The sequence below is a fragment of the Sparus aurata genome, chromosome 1, assembly GCF_900880675.1.
Source record: "Sparus aurata chromosome 1, fSpaAur1.1, whole genome shotgun sequence".
In the NCBI taxonomy this organism is placed as follows: domain Eukaryota; kingdom Metazoa; phylum Chordata; class Actinopteri; order Spariformes; family Sparidae; genus Sparus; species Sparus aurata.
In genome coordinates this window covers 31,311,355-31,327,765 of record NC_044187.1, presented here as the reverse complement: position 1 = coordinate 31,327,765, position 16,411 = coordinate 31,311,355, and the positions used below count along the sequence as shown (strand labels likewise).

The window sequence follows — 16,411 nt, the reverse complement described above, 5'->3', positions numbered from 1 at the left end:
TCCCCCTTGACAGGTTGTTAGTTGTAGCACTAAACATTTCTTTCCCGTGAGCACTGAGCGACAAACTGTGATGTAGATGCCGATTTTGAAGTTTTAAGATGAACATATTAGTCCTTGATCCATCCCTTGCAGGTTCTACTTCTTATCCAATGATGAGCTACTGAAGATCCTGGGCAAGACAAGAAACCCCCAGGCTGTGCAACCCCTCCTCAGGAAGTGTTTTGACGCAATTACACGGCTGGAGTTTGCTTTGAGGCCCGAACAGTCTTCAGGGCAGGATGCTGGAGAACAGGAGGCGATCTACAGCAAAGATATCCTGAGCATGGTTTCTGCTGAGGGAGAAAAGGTCAGGTTGAATTGGCCTTAACACATTTGGTCATCATGTTCTCTGTTTTATTTCTACGTGTTGTTCTGTTGTGTAAAACCTTGCTGAGAACAAGAGAGAGAAAGTGGGTTAGGAGGAAAAAGAATACACTCACATGCTACCATGATCTAGAAACTATACAAACATCAACCCTGTCAGCCATCTCAAATGACCTGTCTTCTCTTACTTATTGACTGTGAATTGGAATAAAGCAGGTTGCGAAGATATTCAAAACAATGATTTTGATTTGATTAGATTTAATCTGAGCATTATTTAAGGAAAAAAATTGGACATGCTGAACAATCTGATTTGTATTTATTTGAAAAAAAACTTGGATAACAGCTTCTTGAGGAATGATTGGTGTCGCCTCTGTTTGTGGCTGCAAGCTGTTTCCTGGTCTGTATCTGGTCTCTCCTCAAATTGTAAATTATACCACAGCAATCATTGTGGTGTAAGTGGTTTTGGGATCTCAAATTTTGCATCAAGGATGATGAAAACTTCTTGAAAGCAGTGGATCCACTGTATCGGACAAAGGGCTTGTCACCAATGACTGTAAGGAATCACAGATTTAACACACCAACACTTCTTTGATCATACAAAGCAAAGAAAAAAAAAAAGGCTGTGAGAATTGACACAGAGGATTTAAATGAACCCTTAATGACGACATGTATAATCATGTCCTTACCTATAACTGATCTGGTCCTTATGTGCGTAAATGCAGGTAGCTTTCACCAAAGGTCTGAAGGCACAAGGCAATGTGGAGGATTGGCTTTGCAAGCTGGAGGAGGCGATGTTCTCCTCACTACGACACCACAGCAAGGCGGCCATCGCAGACTACCAGGTGAAGTCAAGAGAGGAGTGGGTGGTGGCTGGACATCCATCACAGGTAATCATACAAAGACTAACATCGAAGGGACCGGTGCTCTTCTGATTTTTTAAATATTTCACCAGTGTGCTTTTGTTTGTTTTGTGTCACACACTTTGACTTTGCAAAAATTTATTATTTTTATACAGGGATTTAACTTCAGTTTGTGTGTTGGTCCACCAGGTGGTGCTGACCATCTCTCAGATGATGTGGTGCAGGGACATGGAAGCCTGCCTGGAGGGAGACCACGATCACTTTGCTGCCCTGCAGGAATTTGAACAGACTAACTTTGATGTAAATCACACTAATTACTGTACCGCGTGCCTTGCCCCTAATAGTCTGGTTGGAAATAAGTTTTGAAATCAAATCTACACTTGTGCTTGCCCAAGTATTTTTAATTTGGAATATTAACTGTTAACTTTATAACCCAATTATGTTTTTGTGGTTGTGTGTGTTTGTGCTTTTGTGTGTGTATTCCAGAGGCTGAATGCTCTGGCAGTATTGGTACGAGGACGGCTGCCTACTTTACACCGTAATATCATCGCTTCTCTCATCACCGTAGATGTCCATGCTAGAGACATTGTCACAGATCTAGTCAGCCAGAAGGTATACATAATAGTGCAGTGTGTGCAATAGTATGAACACGTTCAAACACCATCAAGAAATGTATATCTTTATTTGTTCTTGGCTTGGTACAATTGTTCCAGGTATTGATTGGGGACTTTCAGGTGATCCAGAAAGTAACTTTAGCCCTCTTTTCCAGGTGGACACCAGGTCTAACTTTGAGTGGCAGAAACAGCTCCGCTACTACTGGGACCCTCACCTGGAGAACTGTGTCGCCAAGATGGCCCTGTCTACTTACACTTATGGCTGGGAATACCTAGGAGCCTGTCCTAGACTGGTTATCACACCACTCACGGTAACACATCAACACACATTAATAGACTACATACATTTATGTCTGATTCATGCTCTTGTGAAACACAGAGACCTTTTTATGCTTTATGTTGAATGCAACTGCAGAGGAATCGAAGTGGGATCACATGTTGTATCATTATTGAGATGAGCTTCCTCCTAAAGCTACCATATCACTACAATGAGCTAATAATGTAGCCTATAGAATCCGTGTCCTGTAGTCGCTAGAAGATAAAAAAAAAGTACTTTTTATCTTCATTGAAACAGTCACAGTTATATCTTTCACCCCCTCCTGATCTGCAGGACCGTTGCAATCTATGTCTGATGGGGGCTCTCCAGTTAGACCTAGGAGGAGCTCCAGCTGGGCCAACAGGGACAGGCAAAACAGAGACCATCAAGGACTTGGCTAAGGGCCTTGCCATACAGTGTGTGGTCTTCAACTGCTCTGATGGACTTGACTACAAGGTAGGCCATGACAAACTGTATTCATCTAATCATTTCACATTTTAACTCCAGTGTGCTTCTCTATTACAGATGTTTTTACTTTTTCCTGTTTGTTGCTTTTGCCTATTTGTTTGAACTTATTTTCTTATCGAAATCTCTATACATACATGTGAGTCAGAACTCATTCTGACAAACTTTCAGTCCCACTGCATCTGTTCATTCCAAATGAATTCGCTCTAGAAGGCATGCTGAATCTGACTGTACCTACTAAGTGTTTCCATTAGATGGCACTATTACTAAAGGAGTCAAGCCTTCTGTCCTGTGCCAGTTAAAGCACACAGGCACCGTGCAGAGCCACACAGTACTTGTGTGCTACCAAGATATTGTCTAAAGCTAGATTTGATTCTTTATCCACTTTTTCTGTAAGTCTTTCCTGCCTCATCACTAGATGTTTTTTTTATGTTAGTAATATAATAGGTATCATATGTGTTATTCTAGTGTGTTTTTTATTGTATTATTTTTTTTATTTTTAATTTACTATTGTAATCCTGCAAAGGAAATTCTTTTTTTTCCACTTACATTACACACACAGGCATGCACACACACACACACACACACACACACACACACACGTAATGCATAGAAGAGATGACAAACACAATGCTATTATTTCAGCAATATGTGCTAACTTTTATTTTATATACATAAGAATTTTTGAAGCCAACAAACTTCAGGTTGTTCCTTTAACCTTGAGACAAACTCCACATTTCAATTAAATGTTAAACAGTGATTTGTGCTGCAGTGCAGCGGTGTTGGAGTCAGTACAGCTTAAAGCACAAACTGACAGACAGCAGGAAAGCCATTTTCTTCATGTCTGCTGTAGTTAGTTATTGGAAGCAGACACCTGTGTATTAGAGTTAGACAGGGCTTTGATTTAGCCAGGCTAGACTCGCAGTACTCTGTGCATTTTATGTGTTAATGCTTTGTTCAGCTCTCCTCTACTGAGCAACATTTAACTGTACTATTTAATCGTCCATGAGATACCATTAACTTTAAACAGTGTTTTTTGTGTTACCCACAGAAGTGGTGCAAGTAACACAACATAATTAAATTAGCTGATACTCCCCACAGCTGTGGAAGATGTACATCATCTTCACTGGGCACTGGACACGGATGCCCTCTGCTCAAAAAGATTAATATTTATAGCTAAAAACTAAATATTTTTTTTACTTTTTCCATCTTCAGATTATCATTGGAATTGCTGTAATTTTGAATACAGTTTGGCCTTTGACTTAAGTGACATCTGTATATCACTGTTGTCCAATTCTTTGTGAATAAGTCATGGTAATGGGCTGTTTAGTATTTATGAGCAAATGACTTCATCTTAACAGATAGAAGGATAAGATTTTATGCGTAACCTGGAATTACAGTGACAGTCTCACGTGGCCTCAGTCTTCCCACTTTATGAAACAATACTTAAAAATAGAAGTGACTGGGGCGCCGTTTAGCTCAGTTGCTAGAGCGCGCGTCCCATGTGCCGAGGCTCTGCAGCGGACCGGGGTTTGACTCCGGGCCTGGGTCCCTTTGCTGTGTGTCACTCCCCCTCTCTCTCTCCCTGTTTCCTGCCATATCTTCAGCTGTTCTATCAATAAAGCCATAAAAAGGCCCAAAAAATATTTAAAAAAAATAGAAATGACAATCCAAACCCATATGTATAATACGCAAATGCATCATAATACCTGATTTATGTTTAATCAGTCATACTTCTTTCCTCCAGATAATGGGCCGCTTCTTTAGCGGGCTTGCTCAGTCGGGTGCTTGGTGTTGTTTCGACGAATTTAACCGCATCGACATTGAAGTGTTGTCAGTCATCGTTCAGCAGCTCATCACCATACGCAACGCCAAAGCTGCTAAGGTAAACCTGCACATATTGCTGTACAATTACACTCTAGTTCCACTCAACCAATGTAATGTCTGCTATCAGACTGTGTCACTGTAAAATTAAAATCAGTTACATTGATAATTGGCCCTGAAATCCATAGGAAATCACACAACACATAAACACTCAAGTAGCATGTTGCATTGCAGACACATAATGCGTACATCTTTGACCAGATGTAATATACTTCAAGTTCAACTGAATACCAGCCACTAAGCTATTGTCACATTACTTAATTAATTAGGTCCATAATTCCGGCAACACACATACACGAAGAGCATCACTCCACTTTGTGTTATGCAGCTGTCAAGATTTCAATTTGAAGGCCAGGAGATGAAGTTGGTGATGACGTGTGCTGCGTTCATCACCATGAACCCCGTCTGTGCTGGAAACACGGGGCTACCCGACAACCTAAAGGATCTCTTTAGACCCATAGCCATGATGGTGCCAAACTATGCACTCATTGCTGAGGTAACAGACTGCCTCCATATGTGTTGATTTATATGCTTGCTTGTTTTCTCTACATAAGGACTTATTATTCACATGTTTGTCTCCCTCCCCCCAGGTGATTTTGTTCTCAGAGGGATTCGAGTCCAGTAAGACCTTAGCGAGGAAAATTACACAGATGTACAAGCTGTGCTCGGAGCAGCTGTCCCAGCAGGACCACTACGACTTTGGCATGAGAGCCATCAAGTCTGTCCTGGTCATGGCTGGGTCAGATTAACACACTCATACATACACTGACACACGTGTCTATTCAGTTGGTCATACATACATTAATAACCTCAGTGCATTTAGCATCCATGTACAGAAAGTGCTTTGAGAGATTGTTAATGTCTCATACAAACACGATACCACTTCTCACTCAGGTTAGAGGATAAGAACCTATAGTTGATAAAATATAAGATTACTCAAAGGTCTAGAGTTTAGAATGCATCAAGCATTGTCGTTGTAGATTAAAACCAACCAACCCCTTATCTTATCCTCCCATACAATGGCTGTTTAAAACACAAAAAATGTGAAAGGGCCTCTCTAGCACAGGTGTTTGGTTTGTCCGTTCTGCAACATGGCAGAACATGTGGAAGAGGACTCACTCCTTTTGTAGATGTAAATGGCTCATTCCATTGTAAAGAAATCACAATGATTCCTATTTTCAGGTAATTATACATTAATTAAAACTGAATAATTAATATTATATTCCATTTCTGCAGTATAACCCCCCAAGTCCTACACACTAGCCCTTTAAGCATGAGTTTCACTGTGTCATCTGTGTGCAATTCCTTTACTCAGTCAAATGGATCTCAGACCTCAAATGCATGAGCACTGGGACACATGGACAGATGAGTAACAACATTAAGTAGACCAAAGAGAGATTTGGAGACAAAACACAGTTGTTCCTGGTCCACAGGGGTGCATAAACAGATTTGAATAGAGGTTTTTTACTAAATAAAGGGAAAGTCATGTTTTGGCCTGTTGGTTATTAGCCGAAGCTCTGGGAACTGTTGTAATTGGCTTGTGATTCATTGTCTGTCTTTGCCGAGATATTACTCCTCTGAGTCTGCTTGTTCCACACGAAGCGCACATTCATTATCGCCTACTCTAATGTCTCTAATGTTTTTTACTTTGTTTTTTTATAATCGAGTGGAGCCAACCCATTGTGGGGATCAGATTGTGTAATATTGAATTATCAGCTCTCTCTGGCTGCTTATTATGTTTATTACATCTATATTTGTAATGGGTCCAATTTGCGCAAATGAATTTGCTCATTATAACATTACTTTTCCATTATTGTTAATATTTATATCAAGCAATGCACCAACTTTTTTAGAAAAGAGGCGTCTGGTGTTACTTTTCAAGTAATTGAAGTTAAGTTTCAAATTAAGTAAGTGATCAAGGCATTTGATAACAACAGGTAAACTGTTAAACGAAGATTACTGTGCATTCCTTTGTCATTGCTACAAATCAAATAAAGCCTTTCATATTGTCTAGGTAATTATTAGATGTATTAAATAAGTATTTAAACTTGCACTGGCGATTCAGTTTGGCAATGAGGACCCAAATGCAAAAATGCCAAGGCAGACAGGTAAAGGAACAATAAGCCAGCTTTGATATAGTAAGCTGTATTCCAAAAGACATAACTAGCAGACAGAAAAAAACTGAAGAAGCAGGGAGGGGCAAATTTGGTAACTAATGAAGTACAAAAGTACAGAAACTAAATACAGAACAAACCATAGAAGCACCAGGAATACAGGCAGGAACACGTAGAACAAAACAATGACTGGCGAACAGAGAACGCAGAAGATGCATGACTGGCGCTGGGAAACTGAACGAAAACAGATGAACAGACAAAGGGTGAGGGGAAAATACAGGCATAAATACACAGGAATGATTAGCAATTCAAACACAGGTGGACAGGCAGGAAAGAGACAAAAACAGGAAGTTGAAAGTCACAAGACACATGAGGGTGTAACTACAAAATGAAACTTGAAACTGGCTGTTTGACTGACAACCTGTTTTGAAGAAAACGCTTAACAAGGTAACAAGGTTTTCAAGAACTGCATATCATTTGTAAAGCAGTGATAGATTTTTTTGTTGTGTTTTAGGTCTCTGAAGAGAGCACACCCATACCTCAGTGAGGATGTGGTTCTTATCAGAGCCTTGAGAGACTCCAACCTGCCAAAGTTCCTCGCTCATGATTCTGTGCTGTTTGGGTAAGCCTAGATAGAGAAGAGCATTTTGCTTCTCATGCTTCCAAATGCACACAGGCTGGAAAAAACAAGACATGAAATTATTACATCACACTACTAAGACAAGATATAATGAAAAAGAAATTGTTGTTACATGTAAAAACAATTATTTATCACTCTGTGTTTATGTGTTTACTGTATGTGTGTATGCATTTTGCCAACGTCCTCCAGTGGTATCCTATCAGATCTCTTCCCCGGTGTGTGTATCCCCGAGCATGACTACGGTGTGCTACACTCCACCATCATGGAGTCTCTGGTTAAGAGAAACCTGCAGCCTCTGGCTAGCATGACCAAGAAGGTACAAGGGGGGAAAGTGATGTTTCCTTATGACTGTGAATATATTGAATTATTCCATTCTTAATATTTTACCTCTGTAAAACACTTTGGATGCATTTTGAAGACAAAGCTAGCATTACTAGCCATATTTTTTCACTTTAACAGTTCCATGAAAGGACAAAAGCAACAAAGTGTTAGCCCATCCCTCAGTACTTTTTAACTTCCCTGCCCTGGCTGTGACACTCACCCCCTAAGTCCATTCACTCCTGCTGAAGGTGTAAATCTTCATATTTAAAAAAACAAATTCATTTCCTAAAACATCCGAGCACTGTCAAAAAGAGTTATTAGGGTAAAACAAATTAACTTTCTATAACATCTGGGCACTGTAGACAAAAGTTATAAGAGTATATTTTGTGTCGGTGGGGAACAGTTTTCAGCTATGAAATGATAACGTTTGGTGTTTTAGTGCACATATTAATTTATAACTGTCTACAACAGTGTATGTGAGATTTACTCAAAATAAACTCTCACTATTATGTAATCTTAATGTCATAAAATACAGAACAGGTTGTCCTGTAATCATAGGCTTGCCGATTTGTTCTCCGGCTTTGTCAGTCTACTTGTTGAAATATCCGAGGGTGAGACACTTAACCCAATAGCTCGTAAGGAGTGTGTGTAAAAGGATAAATGAGATGCAAATTGAACAGTAAAGCACTCTGGATAAAAGTGCTTTACTGTCTAAATGTGGTTGATTTACCGTGTCATTTATGTTCTAATTAAAATTAATAAAATTATGTTCTAATGGTTTTTGGACAGTGGAGGTCGATGGCACAGGGGAATTAGCTACATCATCCTAAGACTACGCAGGCAATATTTTTTTAATAGCATCATTTGTTGTTGTTTATGTATTTTCATCACATTCTTTGACAGTAATAGAGATTGTAGAGTATTGCTAGCCTTGCTTTTTAAAAGGTTGGTCCACCCAAATTATAGAAATGTATCTCTAGTGGTATCTACCCCAGAGACAGTTTAGCTTTTCTTGCTTGAGGTTTCTTTAAAATTCTAAAGCCAACACAATATAATGGAGGTGAATAAAATGAGGATGATTTGTGTTTGTCTGACTTTCCACTTTGTTTTATACATTTAGGTGATCCAACTGTATGAGACCATGCTAGTGCGTCATGGTGTCATGTTGGTAGGGCCTGCAGGTGGGGGTAAGACCACTGTCTACACCATCCTAGCAGACACACTGGAGACCCTCCATCGCACAGAGCACATGGAAAACAACCCCTTCTTTCAGTCTGTTAAGACTTATGTTATCAACCCAAAGTCTGTCACAGTGGGAGAGCTCTACGGAGAGGTACTGTACACAAGAGAAGGAACAGTTTCTTCATTCTTCTCTCTATATTGATTTATTTTATCTACCTCTACTGCTCAGGTTAACACATTGACACTGGAATGGCGCGATGGACTGATGGCACTGAGTGTCCGTCGTGCAGTCAGCGACACCAGTGACGACCACAAGTGGGTGATCTGCGACGGGCCAGTCGACGCCCTGTGGATTGAGAACATGAACACAGTGCTGGATGACAATAAGATGCTCTGTCTGGCTAACAGCGAGAGGATCAAACTTACTCCTTCCATACATATGATGTTTGAGGTTAGAGCTGAACACAGAGAAATTTTAATATTTTGTCCAGAATAAGGGTGATGCTCTCTTCTTATGTGTTTTATTACATGGTTCTATAGTATTTTGAGCTCTGAGTTCAGCTCAATTGTTCTCATTCATTAACTTTTTTTTCAGGTCCAGGATTTGGCTGTAGCATCTCCAGCCACAGTCAGTCGCTGTGGGATGGTTTACATTGACCCAGATGAGCTCAAGTGGATGCCCTATGTCCAGACATGGATCAGCGGTCTAGGAGACAAGGTTGGACATAATTTATCTGTGTCATTTACAGATCTATTAGAACAATATTTTGAATTGTAAAACCATTTCAAAATGGCTGAAAGCGTCTTCACGTTACAGAGGATTTGCGCTTGGTATTGAGTACTTATAAAGTAGTATTAAATGTTTGCTTAAGTTCATTTTCACCTGACAGGCCAGTGTTATCACACACAGAATATGTAATGTACATTAAGTTTATCATGGCTGTGGGTATCATCCATCAAATAATTTCCCAGTCTGGGATCATTAAAGTAATTCTATCTGTCTATCCAAAACATGAAATACTCTTTATACTCTTATCCAATATCACTGAGTACTAATGTTTCATGAATCACCTGCCGTCCTTGCTCTTGTATTCTCTGTGAAGCTGTGACTGTGTGTTCCTGACTGTTTGTGCACTGGTACACAATAGGTAATGTGCCCTTTTCAGGCATTACAAGCAGGAGAACTTCAGCATCAGCAAAAATGTTGATGACAGCACATCACATCAAAGGTTATAGCTTGCAACATTAGCCCTGAGCTGCTTAGGGTGACATAACAGAGCAGTGAGAGTGGGTCATCTCTCGCCTCAACTTTTAGAACAATCTCTCTCTCACTCTTTTGTTTTGTATTTCTCTCAGAGTCTAATTGTCTGAGGCTAATCTGTTTGTTAACAGTGCATTTGTTTGTTGCTTTTGTTTTCTTCCTTTGTGCTCCCTTCTGCACATTCATCTCCCACGTTTGAGTATTTCAACCTCTGCTTTAAGCTAACCAAGTCCATTTTCTAACAATCCATTTTTTGAAGAAGAGGCTTTTTTTTCTTAGTTTAATTGTTGCATTCTGCTTGTTTGAGGTAACTTTGATTACACATTTAAAACAAGTGTGTAGTTGTTAGAGTTTATAATGAATTTTGTATTGATTCCCACTTGGCTATTTTAACTGAGGGAGTCCATCTCTCCGTATCTTTTGGGGACAGGGAAAACATTGCCTGCACTTATTCTAATTCTCTGTTCTTTTCTCTTTTCTTCTAAACTCTCCTTGTTAAGGAATAATTTATCATTCTGGGAAATAAGCTTATCCCTCGCATCTCTTCATAAGATATGAAGCTACAGCCAACCAGATAGCTGAGCTTAGCATAAAGACCAGAAACAAGTAGCAAACTAAGTTTGCTTTTTTTTTTACCTTTGCACAGAACCAGTCAACACATGTACCCCTTGCTTGCATTCAGATTTAACTGACAGATATGAGAGTTGTATTATTCTTGTCATCCACCTCCAGGCAAGGACGTGAATAAATGTTATTTTCCCCAAAATGTCAACTAACAAGGTTGCGTCAGTTGTTGGGACACATGTCTGTTAAAGATCTGTTTATCACATCACCCTACACTGCCCACATCCACCTCTCTGTGACACTCTTTCTTCCCTCACTCCATGTTGTGTTTCAAGCTCCCAGATGCCGTGCGCACATACCTGCTGGAGCTGTTTGAGCAGTATGTGGAGGAGGGTCTTCAGTTTGTGTTGAAGCATGGCACACAGGCAATTCCTCAGGTGGACATCAGTAAAGTCACCACACTTTGCTCCCTGCTAGAGGCACTGCTGCTTGGCGAAGGAGGGCCTGACCTCAAGATGGTATAATAATCACAAGATTTAACTGTCACTTCAGTAGAGCTAGAGTTCTGTTTATGGTGTCACACAGACTAATCTATTAGTGCACATGATGAGGTTTTACACAATAACTCAGCGCTTTATTCAAAATGGTGTAGGCAATAAATTGCTAAGGCATATTCTGTGCTTAAGGGTCTGTATATGAGATTTTGACCATTAATGGAGCAACAAACAACTAGTTACGTCCTAAGAAGAGACAAAAGTGTGTGTTGTAATCTGAGCTTCTTTGTTCTTTGTTTTGGTAGCTGGTCTGCCCACACTTTCATATTATTGATTGACCATCCCTGCATTTATATAGAAACTAAGAGATTGTCCTCCCACACAGTATTGTGAACGAGTGCAGTTGGAAGCATTCAGCTGAAGGTGACCTTCCAGAATTTCCTCCACTAGAAAGAAACCATAATTTTTAGTGGAGGACTATTTGTTTAAGATAGCTAGCGTTAGCAGGACAGCTAGCCAAATGATAAAAGCATTACATAGATTTAGGTCATTCAGCAGATCAAAGAAATAGACCATAAGCAGGCTGAATATGTTAAAAATGTTACGAATTGACAAGAGCACATTGTAGGTCACGTGCATATTTGATTTTGAACTACAGTTTATCCTGACATACTAATGCTGGCATCTATCTCTTGTGTTTGTGTGTGTGTGTTGGTGTCAGGACTCTGAGCATCCCAACAGTGTGTTATGTCTGACCTTCATATTTTGCTACCTGTGGGCAGTAGGCGGCAACTTGACCAGTTCACACTGGGATGCTTTTGACACCTTCATTAGGGAGCAGTTTGAAGACAACAGGGATGTAAAGGTATACCACATATGCACACACGTACACAGATACATACAGAGATAGAAGCACACTACTGAATGTGCATCACAGATTGACATACAGTCACTACCCTGATCTGTGTTGCTCAGAGTCAAACCCATTTACCAAAGCACTGGCTGTTATTGGAATGGAATATGTGAAAAGACCTGGACATGAACTCGTATTGTATGCAGTATAACATCAACATACTCTTGGCAATGGATATATCTTGCTGTAGCACAGTTAATCTGAAAGAGGGTTCTTCTCTGTAATATCAGTAAAGACATTAAGAAAGTGTATCCATATTGTACATTCTGGTAATTCCTTCATAGGGTTTACAAGGAACATAGGGTAAATCAGATTGCAAGAATCAGCTTTGCCTCCAAGGTTATGTAAGTCCATTGCATACCATTATAATAACGTGCCCCCCTTGCAGAATTTACAATTGGACATTATTGAATGAAGGGAATGATTTTTTTTTGTAAAGAATGATTAAGATGCAGAGAAAAAGATGGTGGAACCTGGAGGCTGAAATTGTGAATCCCTCAGTCCTCAGTCTTTCAGCCTCACAGGAAATGGAAAGGTAATTGTTTAAGAGGTTTGTCTTGGCTGGCAATAGTGGCAGATGATTTAGGGGGCATCTTACTGACAGAGACAGAACACACTAGGGCAGGAGCGTGATTCACTCACCTGACGGAGGAGTAAGCATGTAAGTAGAAGATTCTTGACGGCTGCAGAGCATCATCTGGAACATCCCAGATGCTTCCACATCTGTTCATCGGAATTGAATTTTTGAATTTTTTATAACGGATAGCTGTTTGTGTAGGTTTGTTTGTGCTTACCCTGAGATGACGCCAGTGCAGCCAGCACCCAGCTGTGAAGCTTGAGGGAATAAACTGCACACAAACTACTGGTGTAACTAGTGTGTGTCTGTGTGTGCCTGGGGTCCACACATGGGAACCATAGAATTTGGATTAACAGTCTGTCCTTTGTGAGCAGAGGGTATTTTGATGTTAATAATTTGCATAAATTGAGCTGACCTACCTTCTACTAATGAACCCTATGAACAATATACAGTCACATAGAAAGTGTGTCTGAAATTGACCTGTTATCTACTTGTAGTAAAAGGTCACAAAAAGTACAAACAGCTATCAAAATAAACAGTTAAGCTTCGCCACAGAGATGTCAATAGTTAACGGCAAAGTCACATTGGACACATGACCAAAACAGCAAAATAAAGTGTCTTTGCGACGAAAAAGTGGCATGTCAGAAATATATTATCTGGAGATTCAATTAAGTAGTCTAAGAACATGACTCCTCGACTTTTTTCATTTAAAACCATTGGCAAAAGTTCCCTGCTTTATGTGTTTCTACAGAATAAATGAAAGCAAAATTAAATTGGACTCCCTGCTAAATATAGCAGAGAAAAACTCACATGCCACAGGGAAACATCCAAAGTACAACATAACAGAAACTATAATCATGAACAGTAATGGTAATGGACAACAAAGTAGTCGTAGTTTCTTGAATGCCTTATCTCTAGGGAGGTTTTATAGCTAATGTCATATGTACAGTTTAATACAGGCACTTGAATGCATTATTATTATTTATCCAGTTCTGTGTGTATTGTCATACATGTTGATTAATGTGCATTCGTCTGGGCCTTTTAGCTCCCGAAGAATGAAAACCTGTGGAATGTGTACATCAACTTTAATGACAAGTGCCTAGAGCCATGGGGGAAGAAAATCCCTTTCTACATGTACAACAGGGAGCAGCCCTTTTTTGATTTGCTGGTCCACACCACAAACACTGTCCGTTATGGCTACCTGATGGAGAAACTGCTATCTGTTCGACGTTCAGTACTCTTCACTGGTGACACTGGAGTGGGAAAGGTAAGACAACAATAGCAACACTGTGACATATTGTAAAGTGTAAGAAGGGCATCTTGGTTGTACAGAGGAAAATCACAAATGGTGTTTCAATAAATACTGGCAGTGCCACTATAAGAGCAAGTTAGCCAGGACCCGCTGCTAGTGTTAAGCTTGAGACATGCCTCTTTGTCTTTGAGTTTGGAAACATTTTGTGGACGCTAGATGTGCACAGGTTGAGATTTTCCAATGATTCCGAGATTGTCCAATGACGATCTTGTTTTTAAAAGTCTGACCTGCCAATTCTGATGTTCTACAGATCTATCTAACGGCACACCTTGTTGTCAATTCACATATTGTCTATGTCACACAGAGACAGGCAGCAGAAGAAAAGAGGAAGGTGTTATAAAGAGCTGTTGGGGGGTTGAGCGGCATGTGTGTGTAAATCTGACCGGCACAGAATCTGACATATCTGATACCGACCAGCTGGTCACCGGTCATTATCAGTTATGCCAAGAAGTGGCGAATAATGGCCCCTAGCCGTTCCATCGTTGCATCTCTATGCTCACATAACTGGAAAGCAGTGTTAGATTTAACAGCAGACAATGTACAGAAAAAGAAAAAAGTCATAGAACAAACCTCAATGGAAACACTGGAATATAAGCTTGTTAAGTCAATTTGACAGGGAATTTACATTGAATAACATATTTGTGTGCTTCTGATGTTTGGTTCCTTGCCTCAATTTCATTCAGTGCTACTGGAAATCTTTCCCACAGATGAGACTATACAAAAAAAAAAATCATAAAATAAATCTAATCATATAATATTACAGCACTTATTTACATAAAATGAAATAAAATAAATTTCATATATTGGTTGTTGAGATAATTGCCAAATTCATAGGAATACCCCAATAATGAATCACAGTTTAACTTTGGTGCTCAGTTCCTACTATGAATGTTTTCGTTTGTTAAACTATTAGATCCTCAAAGTTTAAGTAGAAAATGAAAAAATTCAAGAGGGTTATAGAAAAGTAAAACTGTTACAGGCCAAAGTTATACAAAATGTAAATGTGTGTTTTTATGTGTCTGTCACCACAGTCAGTTGCGGCTCGAGGCCTTCTCAGCAGTATCCATAAAAGGGGAGGATACCTTCCAGTCTACATCAACTTCTCTGCTCAGACCTCCTCTGCACGCACGCAGGAGATCATTGAGTCCAAACTGGAGAAGAAGAGAAAAAATGTTTTGGGTATTGGCTTGTAGTTGGAGTAATACACAGTCATATTATGTTGCAGTGTAAAACTGTGTAATAACTGACATTGTCCTTGATTGAGATTGTTAATCTGGCCATTCCTTTATCCTTTTATACAGTTAACCTTCACTACTCTGTTAAATGATTTATTTTCCCTGCCTGTAGGTGCTCCTGGAAACAAGAAGTTGGTGGTGTTTGTGGATGATCTCAATATGCCTAAACTGGACAGTTATGGCTCTCAGCCTCCAATAGAACTGCTGCGTCAGTTCCAGGACTTTTCTGGCTTTTATGACAGGAACAATTTCTTCTGGAAAGAGATCAAGGTATAAATGTATTCAAATAACATGAGCTAAATTGTGAAGATGCTTTTGACCTTAATGGTTATGTATGTGCATACATCTGACATCTGGCTGCATGGTGTTCAGCACACAGCTGTTACAGTCCCATGTAGTCATAGCTTTTATAAGTCTAAATGGAAAGGATCATCGATGGAGCATTTAAAGGAACATTGCTCAGTTGTCGTAGGACCAGTGTTCCTCCAATCTATAGTCTAAGTGCTCATTAAGCAACACTGCTCCTTTTCTATTTCTAATGTTTCCAGTTTTTATGTTTAGCCAGACTAAACTGTCCAGGTGCCTTATTTAAACACTCTAAGATGGAAATTATATTGATGTTCTCATTTAGTACTGGGTGAGTTGGCAAACAGCAGAATTGGTTTTCTGTTAAGTAACAAAGTGTAGATATAGCTCTTTGGTTTTTGTTTTAACGCAGTCAGCATCAACTTAATTTGTTCCCTTGTTGTACTTTTAATGAAGTTTGTCCATTTGTATAAGAAACTCATTCATCTTGCGTGCTGCTGTGTTGGCATCTGTATGTGTGGTAATACTGTATAGTGGATGTTTTCTGTTCTTTACTAATATAACATTTTTTATTTTTATTTAACTGTAATCACAAAACTGATTGCACTTTATACTACATGGGATGTCTGACAATGCAATATAGTTGAGTGTGTATGTGTGTATGCATGATCTTGAATTTACACATAAACAATCATTCAGAATCTTGTGTAATAATGCACTGCATCACAGATGGACAAGGTCATACACATGCAAACACAAACACAGTATTTATAAGAGAAGAAAGGATTATGTTTTTGGTTTTCATTTGGAAACACAATCAAGGCAAACTAATTTATCCTCACGGTGAATTACTTTTTTAAAATGTAATTTCTAGTCATGACATATATCAGGTTCAAGATTCAATATGTACACCCTGATTAAAGCTAGAATCATCATGGACTGTATTTTACACCCACCTGCCTTGGCAGGCATTCTGACCATTTCTGTTTC

At 39.4% G+C, this 16,411-nt stretch overlaps 1 protein-coding gene across 4 annotated transcripts in view; it reads left to right on the top strand.

Moving 5' to 3' along the window:
• dnah6 (dynein, axonemal, heavy chain 6) overlaps nt 1–16,411 on the top strand; it is a 57,588-nt gene that overhangs the window by 10,848 nt on the left and 30,329 nt on the right. For all 4 annotated transcript variants that reach the window (XM_030417904.1, XM_030417920.1, XM_030417912.1 and 1 more), the window contains 19 exons: nt 133–346; nt 1,086–1,250; nt 1,413–1,523; nt 1,710–1,835; nt 1,993–2,148; nt 2,448–2,609; nt 4,366–4,503; nt 4,831–4,998; nt 5,093–5,241; nt 7,131–7,238; nt 7,446–7,572; nt 8,698–8,910; nt 8,989–9,210; nt 9,355–9,477; nt 10,920–11,102; nt 11,800–11,943; nt 13,614–13,835; nt 14,912–15,059; nt 15,228–15,385. In XM_030417904.1, coding sequence (XP_030273764.1) covers nt 133–346; nt 1,086–1,250; nt 1,413–1,523; nt 1,710–1,835; nt 1,993–2,148; nt 2,448–2,609; nt 4,366–4,503; nt 4,831–4,998; nt 5,093–5,241; nt 7,131–7,238; nt 7,446–7,572; nt 8,698–8,910; nt 8,989–9,210; nt 9,355–9,477; nt 10,920–11,102; nt 11,800–11,943; nt 13,614–13,835; nt 14,912–15,059; nt 15,228–15,385 — 3,037 coding nt within the window. The remainder of the gene's footprint in view (nt 1–132; nt 347–1,085; nt 1,251–1,412; nt 1,524–1,709; nt 1,836–1,992; nt 2,149–2,447; nt 2,610–4,365; nt 4,504–4,830; nt 4,999–5,092; nt 5,242–7,130; nt 7,239–7,445; nt 7,573–8,697; nt 8,911–8,988; nt 9,211–9,354; nt 9,478–10,919; nt 11,103–11,799; nt 11,944–13,613; nt 13,836–14,911; nt 15,060–15,227; nt 15,386–16,411) is intronic.